This window comes from Choloepus didactylus, chromosome 14 (genome assembly GCF_015220235.1).
Source record: "Choloepus didactylus isolate mChoDid1 chromosome 14, mChoDid1.pri, whole genome shotgun sequence".
NCBI lineage: Eukaryota > Metazoa > Chordata > Mammalia > Pilosa > Megalonychidae > Choloepus > Choloepus didactylus.
In genome coordinates, this window is record NC_051320.1 from 35,736,205 (window position 1) to 35,755,036 (window position 18,832).

Genomic DNA, 18,832 nt, shown 5'->3' on the forward strand with positions numbered 1-18,832 from the left:
ACCTAATACAAAAAGAGCAATATTAGCTTCTCTCACCTTGCTTTGTTTTTCCTTGAGGAAATTTGATAACCCAGAGGTGGTTTTTAGAGAAAACTCTGCCCATTATCTTTAAAGGATACCTACAGCTGCCTAATCACTGACGGTGATTTTATTTCAGCCGTGTATTTATCCATTACGCATTTTCAAAGGCCATGCATGACAAGGATATTAGAAAATTCTAGACCTCCAGGGAGCCATTCTGATTAGATCCCAAGAGGCTGAGGAATGGCAAAGACCTTACCTCTCATCTGGTACAAGTTGCAGGCCACTGACTAGTCCTGCTGGCCGAGGGGTTTTTGGTGAATTAGTTACCAATCCATAAAAACTGGACAATTTAACATAAAAAGCCAAAATTGGAGATATTCTTGAAAACTTGAAAAATCTGGCAACACTGGATCAAACTTCCTACATAGGAGCAATTGGCATGAACTAGTGCTGGGGACAAAAGCCCCTGGGCCATCACTGACCACCGGGTCCTGCCTGGACCACGGGAGCACGTGTCTGGGACCCCCATCCAGTCCAACAGCGTGTTTGACAGATGAGGAAAGTGGGGTCCAGAGAACTTTAACAACTTACCCAAGGTCACCCAATTAAGTAAAAGCAGAGCTGGAACCAGGATTTGGGTCCTCTTCCCAAGATGCCATCGTTCCCTGGAGCTCCAGCTGTGAAAGAAATTGGGCCATATTTGAAGCTGTGCCTCAGATGAAGTTAGCTCTGAAGTTGTTTTAATTATAAATAATCACCGGGAACTAATGAAGGCATCAAAGCTGTGATACTGATGTAGACCAGAGTGACTAGGGAAAAGTATAGCTAGGAAATGTAACATTTCCAGAGGGATTTTAAATTTAAGTAATCTATATTTAAAATATCATGATTTTAGTGAGGAACAGAACAGGGCAAAGAAAAGATGAATAAAAATCACTTCCTAATTTAGCTATATTGAATAAATTAGAAATGATAGTTCCTGGATTTTTTTTTCTATTAGACTCCTGCCCAAAGAATCCTTCGTTTCATTAATGCATAGTAATACATTTAATGAACTAATTGGGTAATTATCAAGGTCTTTCAAGATTTGTTATGAGCAGTGATATTATTTTCTTCATAAGGTAACTTAACGGGTCTTTAACATTTTGCCTACATGGGTAGATGCATAAATGTAGACAGAGAATAAAAGTGTGCTGGGCCTGAAACCCTGACCTTTTCTCTTCTTAGTGCATCAATGCAGAATAGAAGTGAGGGGTTCTCTACATTAATCTTTCTACATGATACTACTGGCTTAGTCACAATTCTTCCCTGCTTCCCAGGAAGCTCCAGCTCCACCTGCACAAGTCTCAGAAACCTGTCCCCCAGAAGGAGTTTAAAAAGAAACAATGTAATCTTGAAAATGACCTCCCATCCCCCACCCCCCAAAAAAAGAAAGAAAAAAGTACTAACCAGATCAGGATAATGGCTTCATGACAGTGGCAAGGAAGGTGCTCAACAGAAGCAGCCAAATGAGAGGCATGAGCTCGTGGTACCCCATCTGCAGCCATCCACACCTGGGTAACTGCAGGAGACTCGAAGCCAGTCCAAGCACGATGTTCAGCAAGGCTGGGATGCCATTTGGAATCGAGGTTTCTAAAATTAAATGAACACTTGGCAGAAATCATCATAGCCCTTCCCATCACAGCGTTTATTACAGACGGAAGCAGCGCCTGCGTGGCACAGGCAGCTCTAAGAACAGAGCTGAGCATCAGGAGAGCAACCAACATCCGAGGCCATGCAGAGAAATGTTGAGTGGGACCTAGCGTTTGAAACCTACAATCACAAAAATGCCACAGTCTCCATTTGCCTCACAGCGACCCAGAAGTCGCTGCTCAAGTTCAAAGTCCAAACTTCTGTTTGCCTTCCTGCCTTCATTTCTTAATCAGAGCAGGGAGGAGGATCTCAGTGGCTGAGCAAAGAAAAGGAAGGCTTTTTTCTATCGTCTTGCCAGAGCAGGTTTTCTCCCTCTCGTTTCCACCACCCTCAGATCAAGGCAAACTCCTGAGCTTAGAGCCGGCCCCTGGCTCCGGGGCGGATGCCACTCCTTAATTGGCAGGAGGGCTACTTTTAAGGCAATGGGAAGGCACTCCTCTCCCTGGGGCCCCATTTACTGCCTCTGTTCTGGCAGGGTTTTGTTCTAACCTAAAGCACATGTGGGCTGCCTTACTACACAGCTCAGGAGTCAAATGCAACTAATGGGTTAAATCAATTCCTTGGAAACCAGACAAGGGAAGGCTCCTGGAGCTGTGCAGGTGCAGAATTACAGCCCACCACTGCTCATCAGCCACAGATTCCAGGGCCCTGCGCAGGCTGCAGAGGTAGCGAAGTTTTTTTTGTTTTTGGTGGTTTTTGTTGTTGCTGTTTTGCCTTTTAAAAATAAATTAATTAAATACATTTTTCTTTCAGCATAGAACTGAGCACATGGTAAATGTTCTCAGTAAAATCTGTCAAATGGCCAGCTGGTTTTAAAAGATTTCATTGTAGTTCTTTCTCACCCTTGCAACTCCCAGTCTGACTTGGGCTTTTCCTTGTGGATAGATGGCCACAATTTAGGGCCAGACCACTGACCCTAAAAAAAGCTGTCTGTCCCCTTGTGGGAATCAAGCCAAAGGTCTATATTGTGATGAAGGCACCTCACTCAATAGCACTAACTCACACCCTGGAGAAGTCCAAGAATAATGAAATCTAAACATAAGAAAACTGATCACCAGGCAAAATGAAAATGAAAGAAAATGTATTTTCTTAGTCAGTAGAGGGCAAGGCCAAGGTATGTAAGACATATAGAGTAGAATGCTTTGTTCTTTCTTTTTTATTTAGTCACAACACATCAGTACAACAGAGGCCAAACCCAGTTCAGTGGAGGTCATTGAAACAACACTTGCTAAAGGAATAAACTTGTAAAATGATACTTTTATAGTCCAAATCCAATTAAATAAACCAAAGAGAATAAGGCAGCAAAGCCCTTTTATATATCTCAACAACATTCTCATGCCCCCAAAGGAAAACATAACATAAAAATTTCCAGTTAAAAGAATGTATGGATGTTCCAGGAAAATTAAGTTATGCATATAACAGGTTCCACTGCTCTATTTGATTGACCATCTGCACGCCATAATCACTTATCCATTTAACATTGTTAAATTTTAGACCCAGGAGATTAAAAATCCATTGCATTGCTGGCCACTCATAAATGTGGGCATAATTTATGCAGTTATCTTCAGACTTCTACCTGCCAACACTCAGGATGGGGACCAAACCTCAGTGGCTCTCTCCTAAGTCACAGCTTTGAGTCCTGACAGAGAGACAGCATTTGGTCATATGGATTCAGGACCATGGGATGGTTTGTACATTCATCTTATTGCTTCAGGAGGCAAAGAATTAACTAGTCTTCCATCTTGGATAAAGCTGATCATCTGATTTGTCAACGCTTTGTTTAGAAATATAAAAATTCAATATAGTCCCCCCCAAAAAAAGACTTATTTATACACCATAATCTGCCAAAATATTAACAAATAGAATTATGTTAACAATGAGCATAATGGTTTGAAAAGTTAATTCTAAAACCAAACTTTAACTATACAAGGAGAAAAACAGACCTAAATGTTAGAATTCCCAAAACCTTGAGGCAAGACTGGAATCATTCTTGGACAGACATGTTTACAAAGTAAATTAGGCACAGTACAAACCTACCCCCAAGTATTGGTTTAAACTCACTACTTCAATTTAATGTTTTGAACAAAATTTAGCAACTAGTTTTTAAAAACTGCTAATATGTGACATGATACAAAATAAAAGACATTAAAAAAGAAAACCAACAAAAACCTTTAGCCTTTAAACAAAAGTTATCTGAAAGTGTACCTTTTTTCTTTCTACTTTTAAGGATGACTTTAAGGTGGTGTTGGCAACAGTCCAGCTCAGCTGGGATTGTAAGCTTTCCCCTCCCTCATTCTACAGCATCGGTCCTCTAAAAAGCTCCAATCTCAGTCCCCCAAGGTCTATAAGGCTTGCCAAGATTTGCTGCCTGCGTGGGTGCCGAAGGGCTCAGCGCATTGGGAGAGAGTAAGTGGAAGGAGCCAAAAGAGAAGGGGAAGGCGGACAGGGAGGCCACCGAAGAGAGCAGGGGCGGCGAGAGTTTGGAGGCGGACGTGGCCACGGGCAGCACCGGTCCAAGGCCGCCGTTAGGGGGCGCTCGCAAGGCGGGCGCCTCCGGATGTGCCGAGGCCAATCGGCCCTGGTGGTGTGGTTCCGTGGGCGAGGACGTGGTGCCAGGGTTCCCGTGGCCGTTCTGCGGCAGCAACAGGGGGTGCGCAATGTGCGGGTGATGTCCGAAGGCGCCCCCCCAGGGAATGTGTCCAAGGCTCGCGTGGGCGCCACTCGCGGCCTCCCGCTGGGAGGCGTAGTTGTTGAGATGCGAGACCAGTCGGACTCGAAGCGGGTCAGAGGCATCTAGTCCTTCAATGATGCTCAGGTAACGAGCAACTTCTGCCAGACATTCCCGAAATCCCAAACTCCGATAGTCCATTGCAAGGGCATGCGCGTCAAAATAGCCTGAGGAAAAGAACAAAAGAAACACCTCAGGGCTTGGCTCTTAATTCTTAATCATATTCCGCATTTCTTCAACCCTAAAGGCAGCCCTCTGGCAAATACCCACATCCTTAAAACACGTACTCACGGGTTCCTCTGAAAGTCCAAATATTTTGGAGTCAACCAAACTCCCTGCATTAATCAACATGAGCAGTATGCGTTTAATACATACACAAGGCTAATGCAAGTTCAAAGTCCAATTAGAAGCTGCCAGGCGAAATTGGAATTATACCCTAACAGCAGATGAAACTATGTTCACTCCTTTAATGTTTTCCCTCAACAACAATAACAAAAATACATCAAGGACAGAGAAACCACAGAGCAGTGAAATTCATTAGACACACAGATGTAAGTTATCATCGTGGAGCTTTTAGGCGCTTGGTCCTCAGTAAAGCATTTTCCGGCTGGAGACAGACAAACAGACCTTGGTCTCTAACCTTCTGTTAGGTTTTTTTCTACTTAACCACAACAGGTTTCTTTCCTCAGGAGTCATGGGACAGCTCACTCTCTCTCTCTCTCTTTTTTTTTTTTTTCTTTTTCTTTTTTTTTTTTTTAGTCCTGGATGTAAAATTAAGATCATATACTTCAAAAATATAAGCTTTTTCTCAATATTGTCATGGACAACTGTAACAGTTCTAGGATAACTTGCAGGTAATAGACATTTTCCAAAAGAAGGTGCAACATGTATATTCTGAGTTAGCCTAATAGGCAGCGTCTTGGGCTGATGTATTCACTGGAGAAAAATCCTAAGTGCTTTTGCAAATGTACTGACAGACAACCGCACACACCGTTCTCTCCCCACCCCCAAAGCACAGGGTAAAAATAAGGCAGCGACTGCATCAATCCTGTCTTGCGGCTGCTGCTTGCTCCGCTCCAGCCCTGAGAGCCCCCACCCAACGCCTGAGATGTACCTTTCCCTCCTGCAGTGTGCAGCATTTTCAGGTGATCCACGGTCATCTGAAGGATCTCGGCTTTTTCTAGCTTAGCAGATCCCTAGAGAAGAGAATGGCAAAAGATTGATTTGGCACTGAATATGGTAGGGAAACAATTAAAGATTAGAAAAATAGAAGATTGATAGAAGTGCTCTGTAGATCGTAAAGTGCGTGCTAAAGTAAAATGAGTTGTCTGCACAAAATACATTGGAATCTGTGTATACAGTCATCCTTCAGCACAAGCAACAGGGCTATTTTCTAAGACACCGATGCGGATCGGATTAATGGGAGGAAGGATTCAGAAGGTGCTGGTAGCTACTTGGGGAGGTCTACCTACTTTGTCCATTACCTGCTTCTCAAAAGCACTGGGTACCAGCCTCCTGAGCTCCGACAAACTGTTATTGATCCGGTCTCGTCGGCGCTTCTCAATGATCTATAGGAAACAGACAAAGCAAAGAGGGCATTTCCATTATATGTGTGAATTCCAAAGAGAAGAAAGGTGGTTCTTACCGTTAATTAATAACAACAGAAAGGAGCATTGTAAAGAGACTCACGCCTCGCCGTCTTTTCCTGGCCAAGATCTGGGAAGACGTTGTTGGGGACATGGAACCTAGAGCCGAACTCAAGTTTCTGAAATGAAGGGGGGGGGGCGGGGGTAGGCATCAGAAACTGCCGTTAAAAGAGGGGATTCGAGGGGTCGCCCCCACGCCCTCCCCGCAATCGGAATGTTTTGGCAACTTGGACCTGAAAGAGCCTCGTGGGTCCCTCACCCTGGCGGGGACCGGCCAACGGGCGACACGCAAAGGTGAGCGCGAAGCACCGCGCTCCCCGGGTCCTCGCGCGCTGTCACTGCCGCGGCCAACTCACCCATTCTCGTCTGCACTCTCCTTCTCCACCTCGATGGTCTCGTCCAGCTCGCTATCCGAGGAGCTGTACTCGGGGTGGGTTCGCTTCATGCTGACTTCGCTGGGGCTCCGGGAGAGGGTCTGCGCGGCGGGCAGGGAGGAGTTAACTGCAGCGGCGCCTCTTCGCGCTTGACTGCTCGCGTTCTGCACACACTGATCCGGCTCACGCTCTGCCTCCGGTAAAAACTCTACCATCCCTTTCCCACGCTGCACCCCTTCCCAGGGCCCTGGGGAGGGTGGGGGAGTAGGAGAAGGCGGGCGAGGGGAGCGGAGAGGCGGGGCGACAGCTCCGGGGCAACAGACTACCTCTAGCCAATCCGGCTTCCCTCTAGGATGATTGGCAGCCGCTCAGGGGAGCGGCGAGGCTGAGGGCGAGAGCGGGCCCTGCCGCCGTCGCCGCCCTGCCTGGCCACCCGCCCCTGCCCGGCGGCAGTGCGTCGGCTCCGCAGGAGCTCCGCTGGGGCTCCACTGCGGCTCCACTGCGGAGGAAGGAGGGGGCGCGGGCGGCGTTGGGCCGGCGGCGGGGAGGCGGGGAAGGCCGGGCCGGGACACCAGCCCGCCGGCGGCCGCGGCCCCGCCCCGCGCGCCCCCATTGGCCTGGCAGCGCGCCAGGGTCGCGCCTGCAGCGCCGCCGGTGAGCCGCACGCGCCGCGGGCCGTGGGAAAGTGCCGGCGCCGCGACCGCCAGCCAATCGGGGCGGATGGCGACGGCGACGGCGGCCGCGCTGGCGGCGGCGGCGGCGCTGGGCGTCCGCATGAATGGAGAAGAATGGGCGGGCAGGCAGGGGAGCCGGGCTGCGCGAGGGCGCGCGGCTGCGGGCCGGGCCCCCCGTGTGAACCTGTAATCGGAGCCAGGGCGCCGGGCGGCCCTGGAAGCCGCCACCCAGCGCCGCAGTAAATCTCGGCTGCCGGGCTGCCCGTGCCTGGCGGCGGGAAGCGCGCGCCGTGGCAGGCTCGGGCCCGGTTCCCTGGCCGAGGCGAACGCCGGTGGCTCCACGGGGCCGAAAGGGCGCTGGGAAAGGGGCACCCGGTGTGTGGTCACAACGACCGCCGGCCCAAGGGCTGGGAGCGTAGAGGAGCAAGACATGGGCTCGGGGAATGCTCTTTTAAGGTTTTGGAACCGTGTCCGCAAGTGCGGCTGGCCTCGCTTCCGCAGGGCTTCCCAGCCTCCAGGAGGGGATGAATTCCCTTTCCAATTTCCGGGGACGTGGAGCGCTTGTTCTCTCGGCTGACTTGGAAGGGAAAAATAAAAGGCCCCTGGGGATATTCATTATGTTTTTCTCCAAGAGTTGGCGGCCAGATCTCCTAGCGGGCGACAGGGTGGCGCGGCTGGGCGTTAGCTTCTGAGGCCGTCTTGTCTTCGTTCCGGGAATGCACGTCTCCTCCGCTACACAACACTAACACACTCCGGCCTCGGTGGTGCGTGGCGTGTACTGGGTGCTACGTGAAGTTACGCAGTTCCTCCAGAAAGACACCCAATTTTAAAAATAGTTTATTTCTCAGGACTGATTCCTGATCTAAGGATCTGTAGAACCAGGCGGGATGGTTGTTCTGAATTTAAAAATCGAGTGTTGTTTATACCTTACAAAGATACAAAGCAATTCGTATTTGTCTCAGGTCTACTTTTGTGGCTTGCTGACCTCTGAGAAAGGAAAGCTTAGTAAATGTTTAAGATAACAGAAGGAATTTTCTCATCTTTGCAGATATCTTCTAGTTTTTAGACCTTAATTATGGCCTCAAGGCCATCTTAACACACCGTGGCCTGAGCCTATAGGATAAATTGCTCTCTCAACTCTCCCAGTCTCCACCACCACGTTATGCAGCCTCCCTGGCTTCTACTGAGCCTCTTATTCCACCTCACCTTCACTTCCAGCTTCTCAGCCTTTCCTTGTGACCTCCCTTGCTTCCCTGAATGGGCTGGCTCCCTCCGTCAGCCATCTTGAGTTTGCTCTTGGCTGGCACTCAGACACCTTTGCTCCCCTGATATTCTACCATGTGACTCCTGTCAGTTGTCAACAGCAGATCAATCCCACTCTGCTTTCTCTGCTCCTGCTTGCAGGTGACAGAGCTCTCTGGGGGTTGCGCATTCAGGGGTTCAACCACCAACGCTCTTTTCCAACCTTAGCAGCCATGAGTGGGGCTCATGGCAGCCACCCTGCCTCACTCCTTCTAGCACCTAATAATCCAGGGATAGGAAACCATCCAACCCCCTCTTCTCTGCCTTCCTGAAGTCTATTTAATTCCTTCCCTCAAACTGCAGCCCCCCACACACACACCGCCTTTCCCCAGAAATCAGGGCGTCCACTTCCCCTCTAGGCTTCTGTAAATTTTCCCAGCCTCTGCCATCTGCAGTGATTTCCTTCTCTGGCAGTTTTGCCGCTCTGTAGGGGAGTGGGCAAGCTGCAGGTAGATGGGTAAGAGAAAAATAAGGTGGAAGTGAGGATTCTTGATTCCAGATTGGCATCTAAATGAAGTCAGACATATGTCACACATTCAAAGTTATTTTATGCCCAAAATCAGGTTTATATTAAAAATTTAAATTTCTCCTGCTTCTTAACTGATTCTCATTTATTTATCCAACAGATACTTATTATGTGCCTGGCATTATACTAGGGTCTGAGAATGCAAAGGTGACCCAAAGGTAAAATGGCCCTGCCTCCTGCAATTCACAATCTGGGGGAGACAGCTGATAATATATATAGTGATACAGATATAGATAGATAGTGATATATATATACACACACACACACACATATATATAAAATAGTAAAATAGTTATGGGTATGTAAATCTCTGGATGCACCCTTTGATAAGGAAAAACAAGGGAGTAAGGATACTTAGGAGGTCTGGGAAGGCCTTTTCTGAGTTTGGGAAGGGACTTAAGATCACAATAAGATACAATAGGTGGTGCAGTTGGAGCCAGGCAGGAGGGGTTAAGGCCCTTGGGTGGTGGAATTGGAGGAAAGAGTTAAATGGGGTACCAGGCCCAATTTTCCACCACCTGCTATGTAGAGGGTATTTATCCCTGGAGACTTTGAGAAAAAAACTACTTTAAATTTCTTTATGGTTCCCTGAGTGCAAAGTGCAACCTGCAAAACTCATTTCCTCCCCAACCTGCATAGGAGCTGCCTGGGCCTGGCCCCTCTGAAAAGGAGCTGCTTTTTATAATTCACCTCCTTCTCAAATTGGTACTAGGCTGGGTTCCTCCTGTGGTCTGTGTTCACTGGGTTATTTATTTACATACCTTCTAGCAGGTTGCCTTTCTTTGTTCCCAGTAGAGATAGATATTCCAGAACCACCTTTGTTATGGGCATAAGGAGATTTGGGAAGAGAGACATAAGGACAGCCAACTGACTGTGAGGGGCACAAGCAGTGGCCAGGTAGGGGACTGCCCAAGAGAAAGACAAATTTTCAGTTGTCATCAGAGCTCTGACCACTGTGGCGGTCCCTCCTTTGGTGCCCTGGATGAGGCCTGTGTCAGTCACTTTGCTGGTGAGCACAGGTGGTCCCGATCGAACGGGCACTGGAAATGGTGCTCCAGGGGCAACAGAAGACACCTGCAGTCCTGAGAAAAGGCAGAAGGGGGCACCTCACTCTGGGCTTCCAGTCAAGTCATCTTATCCATTCCCAGGCAAAAGGTATTTGTCAAAACAAATCTTAGGTGAAGCCAGCTGGTGTTGTAGAGGTTTCAGAGCTTGCTTGTTTGTTTATTCACTCAACAAACCTGCTGATGCAGGCACTGAGCCAAGCCTAGCCTGGGGCAAGGAGGCTGAGAAGCCACAATCATTATCATGCTGTTGAGAAGAGATGGAGTCAGATAAACTTCTTAGCCACATAACATTGGGGAGCTATTTAAGCTCCTTAAGCCTCAGTTCTCTTGTGTATAAAATGGGATATTAATATTTACTGTCTTAGTTCCGAGGGCTGCCGTTAACAAATTACCACAAACTGGATGGCATAAAACAACAGAAATGTATTACAGTTCTGGAGGCTAGAAGTCTGAAATCAAGATGTCAGCAGAGCCATGCTCCCTCTGAAACCTGTAAAGGAGAATCCTTCCTTGCCTCTTCCTAGCTTCTGGTGGTTTGCTGGCCATCCTTAGCGTTTGCTTACTACTGCAGTACTTCAGTTTGTACCTCTGTCACCACCTGGCATTCTCCCCTCCTGTCTGCGAGTTCTCACCCTCTTATAAGGACACTAGTCATATTGGATTAAGGGCCCACCATAGTCCAGCAAGAGCTCATTTTAACTTATTAACTATTTCCATCTACACTGACCCTGTTTCCAAATATGGTCCCATTCACAGGTACCAGGGTTAGGACTTCAACATACCTTTTTGATATGTTACCTTTCAGTGTCACAGATTCAATAAGATCAATTATGTAAACCACTTTACCTGGTGCTTGGCCATTAGTAAGTACTCAATAAACAGTAGCTCTCAGTAGCTTTTAAAATACCTGATCTATTAACCAGTAAATAAACTCTGAGCACCAGGTTGCTCACTCCTAAGTTTCCTTCGAATACTCTATTACATGTCTAATGAGGTTGAAAGGAGGAATAAGTAATTAATGATTATATACTTTAAAAACAGTATCTCCAGAAAGCAATATCCTTTTTTTTATGTTTAGAAAAATTTTAATGAAAAATTTTTTTGAGATTTTATCTTCATTTTATTGAGATATATTCACATACCACACAGTCATACAAAACAAATCATACATTCGATTGTTCACAGTACCATTACATAGTTGTACATTCATCACCTAAATCAATCCCTGACACCTTCATTAGCACACACAAAAATAACAAGAATAATAATTAAAGTGAAAAAGAGGAATTGAAGTAAAAAAGAACACTGGGTACCTTTGTCTGTTTGTTTGTTTGTTTGTTTCCTTCCCCTATTTTTCTACTCATCCATCCATAAACTAGACAAAGTGGAGTGTGGTCCTTATGGCTTTCCCAATCCCATTGTCACCCCTCATAAGCTACATTTTTATACAATTGTCTTCGAGATTCATGGGTTCTGGGTTGTAGTTTGATAGTTTCAGGTATCCACTACCAGCTACCCCAATTCTTTAGAACCTAAAGAGGGATGTCTAAATTGTGCGTAAGAGTGCCCACCAGAGTGACCTCTCGGCTCCTTTTGGAATCTCTCTGCTACTGAAGCTTATTTCATTTCCTTTCACATCCCCCTTTTGGTCAAGAAGATGTTCTCCGTCCCACGATGCCAGGTCTACATTCCTCCCCGGGAGTCATATTCCACTAGCAATATCCTTTTAAGATGATAAGAAGGAGCCAGTGCTTCATAAGAGCCCTGGATTATTTTGAGTAGCACTAACAATAAACATATGCTATTCATTATTAGTGAAAGTTGTGATTTTGAGTCTCTTACTAAAGAGCATCCCCTGAGCATGGAGTGCTATAAATATGTGTATAAATAAGCTGTGCACTTATGGAGTTCAGAGATGGTTCCTACATGAGAATACACTAGATCAGGAACTATAAGATAGAGTTGCCCCAAAATGTCACACCAGAATTTTGACCAAGTGCCAGTTTATGTGTTCCTCATGCTGGCTGCTATCTCCAGATGCCATGTCTCAAACACCAGATGCCTTGTGACATGTCATGCCACACAGAAGTGCAATTCCACTATCAGCTCTCCTAATTGAGATCAGATGTAAGATGCCTTGGTGTTCGCCTTGAGGAAATTGTTTAATTGGAAATCCAATAGCTGCCAGCCTGGGTTTGAGTCAACCTTTACTACGTGGGTGACCTTGAGCCCATCACTACACCTCTCTCCTCTGAACCTGTTTCCTCATCTGTAAAATTAGGTTATTACCTCTGCATGTATGGAAAGGTCAAATGAGACAAAGCCTTGTAAAGTACTATGTAAATGTTATATCATCTGCTTGTAAGTCATGATGATGACGATGTTGACAACATGAACTGCTTCATGTTGAGTTTTGCTGGGCCATCTAAAAGGAGGCTTCTACAGGTTTTCTTGTGCCTATCGGTGAATTCTTTCAAGATGCACATGCTGGTTTGAATATATTGTGTCCCCCAAGAGCCATTATCTTTGATGTAATTTTGTATGGGTAGACGTTATCAGTGTTGATTAGATTGTAATTCTTTTGAGTGTTTCTGTGGAGATGGCCCCACCCAACTGTGGATAATTTCCATGGAGTGTTGGCCTGCCCTTTGGGTGGGCCTTGATCAGTGGAGCCATATAAATGAGCCGACAAACAGAAGGAACTCAGTGCAGCTGTGAGTGACATTTTGAAGAGGAGCTACAACCAAGAGGGACACTTTGAAGAAAGCACAGGAGCTGCAGATGAGAGACAGTCTGAAAATGGCCATTGAAAGCAGACTCGTTCTCCGGAGAAGCTGAGAGAGGACAAATATCCCAAGTGCAACTAAGAGTGACATTTTTGAGGAACTGCAGCCTAGAGAGGAACGTCCTGGGAGAAAGCCATTTTGAAACCAGAACTTTGGAGCAGATGCCAGCCACGTGCCTTCCCAGCTAACAGAGGTTTTCTGGACACCATTGGCCATCTTCCAGTGAAGGTACCTGATTGCTGATGTGTTACTTTGGACACTTTATGGCCTTAAGACTGTAACTGTGTAACCAAATAAACCCCCTTTTATAAAAGCCAATCAATCTCTGGTGTTTTGCATTCTGGCAGCATTAGCAAACTAGAACAATGCACCATTCCATCTTTTTAAAAAAGGACATTGAAAACATCAAAGTACATTTCACAGAACATTAGTCTCCCAAGATGTTCTGTAAATAAAAGCATGTATTTTCAAATACATTTGGGAAACTCTAACTACTCTTGGGGTGCATATTAGAGGATGAGAGCCTCTGACAAGGCCCTGATAAAGGAATCTTAATTACTTTTATCTAACTCAGCACTGCCCAAACTCAGTGACCACAGAACCCTTTTTTCTGCTAATATTACACTTCAGGATTCCAAGGAACATACTTTAGGAAATACCGTCCCAGCATAAGGGTGGATTCATTTTGCTTTTGATTAAAGACCATTGACCCACAAAAATATTAAATCAAGCATAAGTGGAAAACAACTTGATATAATTTTTTTTTATTAAGCCAAGTGCTGTGTATAAAGTTTTATTTGGAAGTTCTCTTATACCTAATCTGAGAAACCAATCCCTGAAATAGGATTTTTTAAATTTTGTTAAAAACTTTCTAGTAGCACTTTTATGGTAAGTACAGTTTTGTATGCCAGGTGCAGTTTTAAAAACTTTACATACAATAATTCATTGAGTCTTCACAACAACCCAGGAAGGAGGAATTATTCTTTTCCCCAGTTTTAGAAGAGGAAGTCCAGGCAGAGAGAGGTAAGAGATTTGCCCAAGGTCACATCTTCTCAGGCTGGGAATCCTGCCATTGGTTTGATCCCATGACATCTTGTTTCCTTGAAGAGTAATTTGCAGTGTATTCTTTTCTCAATATGTTGCAAATAGCAATTTGTAGCATATTCTTTTCTCCATTAAAATAATTCAGATAGCAATCTGCAGTATATTCTTTTCACAATTAAAATAATTCAACTTTCAAGACAGCCCTGGCTATAACAGATAAATTGTGGGGTGTCATCGTAGCAAGTTTGGGAATAATTACTCTTTCTCAGAACTTCAGCAGAAATGAAAGCCATTTTTCCAGGTTACCCATATGTTCCTACAGTACTGCAACAGGTGGGTTGACATCTTCATTAGATCCTCTTTCTGGGTATTTCATAAATTTAGTACTTCTATATTTATAGATGTTTATTATGCATAAATCTCAAAATGATTTTAAATTATTAAAATTCAAAGTATAGCAGAATGTTCAGGTGAGCCCTGAGCTGGAACTCACAGAGTCTGTCTTTAGGACAAGAGGGTGCTACTCCCTAAGTTTCTATTTGCCTGAACTTATATACACTGGAGATTTGTTTTTTGGTTGAAAAACAATGGGGTTTTAAAATTTATTCCTCTTTGATTCAGGGGCACAGAGCAGAGTGGAGGAAGTCAAGGAGAACTGAGGGGACAGATTGTCTCAGCAGAGAGAGGGGATATTTGAATAATAGATAATTCTGATGAAAAAAATAATGCTGCATCAGCATGTGGGTAATAAAATGCTACAGGCAGTTGGGACCACACCATGACAACCACCACCACCCACACACTCTCACTTATACCACCAAATGGCACTCTTGGGGTGCAGAGTGACACCTCAGTGGAAGACTAGGCGGTTGGTAAAGCAGCAGTCTTCAAGAGGGCCTTCCTAAGGAGGCTGTAGTTGAGGAACAACATGAACTCATTCCTGAATGTCCTGGTAGTGCCCAGGCAGGGTAGGGAGCGTGGAAAGGGGCCAGTGTCCTGCAATTAAGAAGGAAGATCCACTGAACTCAGGAATGGGACTTCCTTCATACCCACAGACTAGTGGGGCCAGGTAACATTCTGAGAAAAAACAAGTAAAAGGTGTTGGGTATAACATTCCTATTTGAGAAATTTTTGTAGAATTTTAATATATCTTTGTATGGAGGCACTCTGTTACAGTTAAGTGTTTGATTTTACAGCTTTTAAAATTTATCATATTTTACTTCTCAGTAACTGAAAGTGTTACATGAAATATTTTTTTTACAAATTTTTCCCGCTTAACAAGCCCTATTTTTAGAGCACTGGGGGTATTTTTCTGTCTTTCAAGGACTTTTCTTCTTCACATTCCTTAATGGAGTCTAAGCTAATGAAATCATACAAGTTTTCTTTCCAAATACACGGCACAGAGCTTGGTATTTCTCGTTAGTGTAACCATTTAAGCGGGAGCTTGGGTTTCCACTCTGTCATTTTCTTTCCTGTCTTTGTCCTTTTTGAGCTCCTTATCAAATGACAGCGAAATGAAGGGGTGGTTTATAGCTGCTGAAGTTCTCGCTGTAGAAAACAGTCTCTCCTGGCACTCAAGCTGGTCCAGGACACAAAGGAAGCCAGGACCCCTCCCTTTAGGCCTCCTATCCCACCTACCTGTCACACCAGATCCCCAGAACTCGCTGTTGTGTGGTTTCATTTCCCCAGTCCTGTGGCCGGCAGCCTGTCAACAGCCCCCCAGGTGTAGCAGTCCCCACTGTCGCCCTCTGCGAGTACAGGCTGCAGAACCAAGGTCGCTTCCTCGCATCTGACTAGGACATACAATTGATGGACCATCTAAAAACACTATCAAAATATTTTGTTATTTTGGCTGTTTCAGTTTTACGTTTATTAGGTTATATTCAGTAATTATAATACATAATATATAGAATACAATTTAATGTGTTTTACCACTCAAAAGAGTAAGTCATATAGACAGAAAGAAGAGTTGGCAGTTTTTCATTGGGTTTTAAGTACAAGCCATGCTTTTTTAAAAAGGAGAATGTATTTAGCTATAAAGACAACTCGATTAGTGTTTGTTTACCTGTGTTGTCACATGTCATCTCCTCAGTCCATAAACAGTTATCATGACAATATTTAAAGTGCTTAAAAAAACTTTTTTAATCAAAAGTACCCTACCAGTTGGGCGGGGATGGGGCTTGCCCGTGAGGCGGCGGCGGCGGCTCTGGAGGCTGGTTCAGGCTTCGGGACAGCCGCCGCCACGGTCCTGCTGGAGGTGAACAACCGCATCATCGGGGAGATGCTGAGAACGCAGCCACCGGAAGGAAACAAAACCACGAGCAACAGAAGCAGCGTTTGCAGATTTTCGTGGGGTCCTCTGCCGTATTTCAAATCCTAATGCAGACAAAACGAAAGTGATGGTCAGTATTTCTTTGAAATTCTACAAGGAACTTCAGGCACATGGTGCTGAGTTATTAAAGACACGGTGTACGGGAGTTTCTTGGTAAATCCAGACTCAGGATACAATGTCTCTTTGCCATATGATGAAAATCTCCCTGCATCCAAGGATTCAATTGTGCATCAGGATAGCATGTTGAAAAGAAATTGTTTTGCCTCTGTCTTTGAGAAATACTTACAGTTCCAAGAAGAGGGAAAGCAAGGAGAGAACAGGGCAGTTATCTATTATAGGAATGATGAGACCATGTATGTTGAGTCCAAAAAGAGAATCACTGTAGTCTTCAGCACAGTGTTTAAAGATGACGACGAAGTGTTTCTTGGAAAGGTGTTTATACAGGAATTCAAAGGACGCAGAGCCAGCCCCATAGCCCCACAGGTCCTCTTCAGCCACGGGGATCCGCCTCTGGAGCTGAAAGACACAGATGCCGCTGTGGGCGACAGCATTGGCTCTTACTACCTCCGTGCCGTTCCCTCGCCACCCCAAAGCCAGTGCCCAAGACAACACCATCAACTGATCGACAGGTTTCGGGACTACCTGCACCACCACATCAAGCGCTCTAAGGCCTGTATTCACACACGTATGCGGGCTAAAAACATCTGACTTCCTAAAGGCGCTGAACCATGCACACCCGGATGCTGAGAAAATAGAAATGAAAAGAATCGTGGGGAAGACGTTTTCATCCCACTAACTTTTGGGCACAGAAGGAGGAAGTGGTTGGCAATTGAAGGCTGGAACACTTGCTACTAGATCATCGTAGCTTTTAATGTTGCACCTCTTCAGGTTCTTAAGGGGTGCTCCATTTTGGTCCCATTTTGTACATATTTGGAAAATAATCTGCAGAAACGAGTTGTGCTTGCAAGGACTTCATAGTTCCCAAGAATTTGAAGAAAAAAAAAGAATAATTCCACTTGATCAACGTAATTCTTTTTTATCTTCCCTCCCTGGCTCCCCTTCCCTTCCACCCTCTTTCCCAAGCTGTTTTGCTTTGCAATATGTTACTAGTAATGAGTTGCAGGATAATGCAATCTTAACTTGTTTTCTCCTAAGTATTTGAGTTCAAAACTCCTGTATCTAAAGAAATACAGTTGGGGTCGTTAATATAGAAATATTTCTATCTTAAAAAAAAAGTACCCTACCTCCAAGAGTAGTTTTCTGAGCAGCCACAGCTCTGAATTAAAGGTTTTTGTCCTCTGTTAAATGTATGCCTCTTAGTGAATTTTCACACACAGTTTTAAGAGTTCATTCAATATTTTATTGGTGTTAAGCAAAACTAAAAATGTCAGTAAGTATTCTTTAAATTGGTGACCTTAACCAAAATTTCACTCTACTATCGGCCCATGTTAAACTTTTTAGCACTTAATTCAAACCATATTTGGTTCTACAATTTCTGTTCAAAACACAGGCTTATCTTACTCTCCTGGTACCACTTATTGTCCATTTGCAACATTTATTGAGTTTTTTCCTTGAATTTTGGCTAGAAGAATGAATTTTTTTAATGTTACCTACTTTTTTACAGATTACCTTTTTTAAATTTTTCCCCCATATATTTCATAGAGTTCTTGCTGAATATCACTGCTAGTAAGTACACAGTAGACATACACAGTAGATGCTTAATACATTGAAGTATTAATATCCTGTGACAAAAAGAGGATTTAAGAACTATTTAAGAACCCATAGAGAAAAGGAGAATCTTGAAAGAGAAGTTTCATTAACAACTCTTTGTCTATTATCACCGTGGACTTAGATCCCTTTAAAACACATCTCCCAACCCAAAGATTTTGCTTTATGATTATTAAAGCACTAAGAGTTTTCTGCACATGGTACCATATTATAAAGCTACAAATATTCTGCCTTATGGAATTGGATATTCTTTGGCTCTCAACACTAAACTCTGTGAATGCACCTACAAACTTAGAGATGATTGGACAAGAATCATCATAATGTCATCTTTGTCAGCATTTTCTGATTCTCCTTTGAAACAAGACAAACAGGTAAGGAACCCACAAGGCCATCCACATCTCCCTCCAGGAACTAATTTCTTATTGTTTCCTCCATGTGTTTATTCATGAAATCTGGTCTTTAGGAGCAAAATTTTCGAGTGCATGCAAGAGAATAAAAATATGTTGATAGATGGTGAGTAAAGAAAGAGTTGTGCAGAATTAAACATTTCAATTCAGTGGACCAAGAGCAATTTGCTGCCCTTTTCCTGCTACCTTTATTTGTGGCATATGGAGTTTGGAGGTAAACCAGGAGAGGTGGTATCCTCTGCCAAAGTAGGAAGCAGAGGGCCTCAAGTATAAAGAAACAGGGCAGAAGGGGGTAATCCAGTAAAAAATGGTTACCAAGTCCATGAAGACAAAGAAAATGAAATGCTATAATTTAACCTACTTTGTTTTAGAAACAGAAGGTAGAGATTTTGAATCTTCACCACACATGGTTAAGGTATTACAAAAAGAACACACACATAGAAGAAGGAAGTTCTATAGCTGGGAATCTGCTAGGAATGGACCTGGATTAAGGCTATGGTTT

General features: G+C 44.5%; 1 protein-coding gene and 1 pseudogene across 2 annotated transcripts; one reads left to right on the forward strand and one right to left on the reverse strand.

The window, feature by feature from the left end:
• Positions 1 to 2,780: 2,780 nt before the first annotated feature.
• HEY1 (hes related family bHLH transcription factor with YRPW motif 1) lies at positions 2,781 to 6,977 on the reverse strand. Of its 2 annotated transcripts, none has more exons than XM_037802912.1 (5): positions 6,447 to 6,977; positions 6,134 to 6,209; positions 5,917 to 6,012; positions 5,559 to 5,640; positions 2,781 to 4,611 (listed from the first exon to the last, which is right to left on the reverse strand). In XM_037802912.1, the coding sequence occupies exons 1-5, from the start codon at positions 6,677 to 6,679 to the stop codon at positions 4,028 to 4,030; spliced, it is 1,071 nt and encodes a 356-aa protein (XP_037658840.1). In that variant the 5' UTR covers positions 6,680 to 6,977; the 3' UTR covers positions 2,781 to 4,027. The 2 variants fall into 2 exon arrangements, with proteins under 2 accessions (XP_037658840.1, XP_037658841.1); XM_037802913.1 differs by having other exon boundaries at positions 5,929 to 6,012; positions 6,447 to 6,972.
• Positions 6,978 to 16,114: 9,137 nt separating this feature from the next.
• On the forward strand, positions 16,115 to 16,991 carry LOC119508819 (annotated as a pseudogene).
• Positions 16,992 to 18,832: the final 1,841 nt, after the last annotated feature.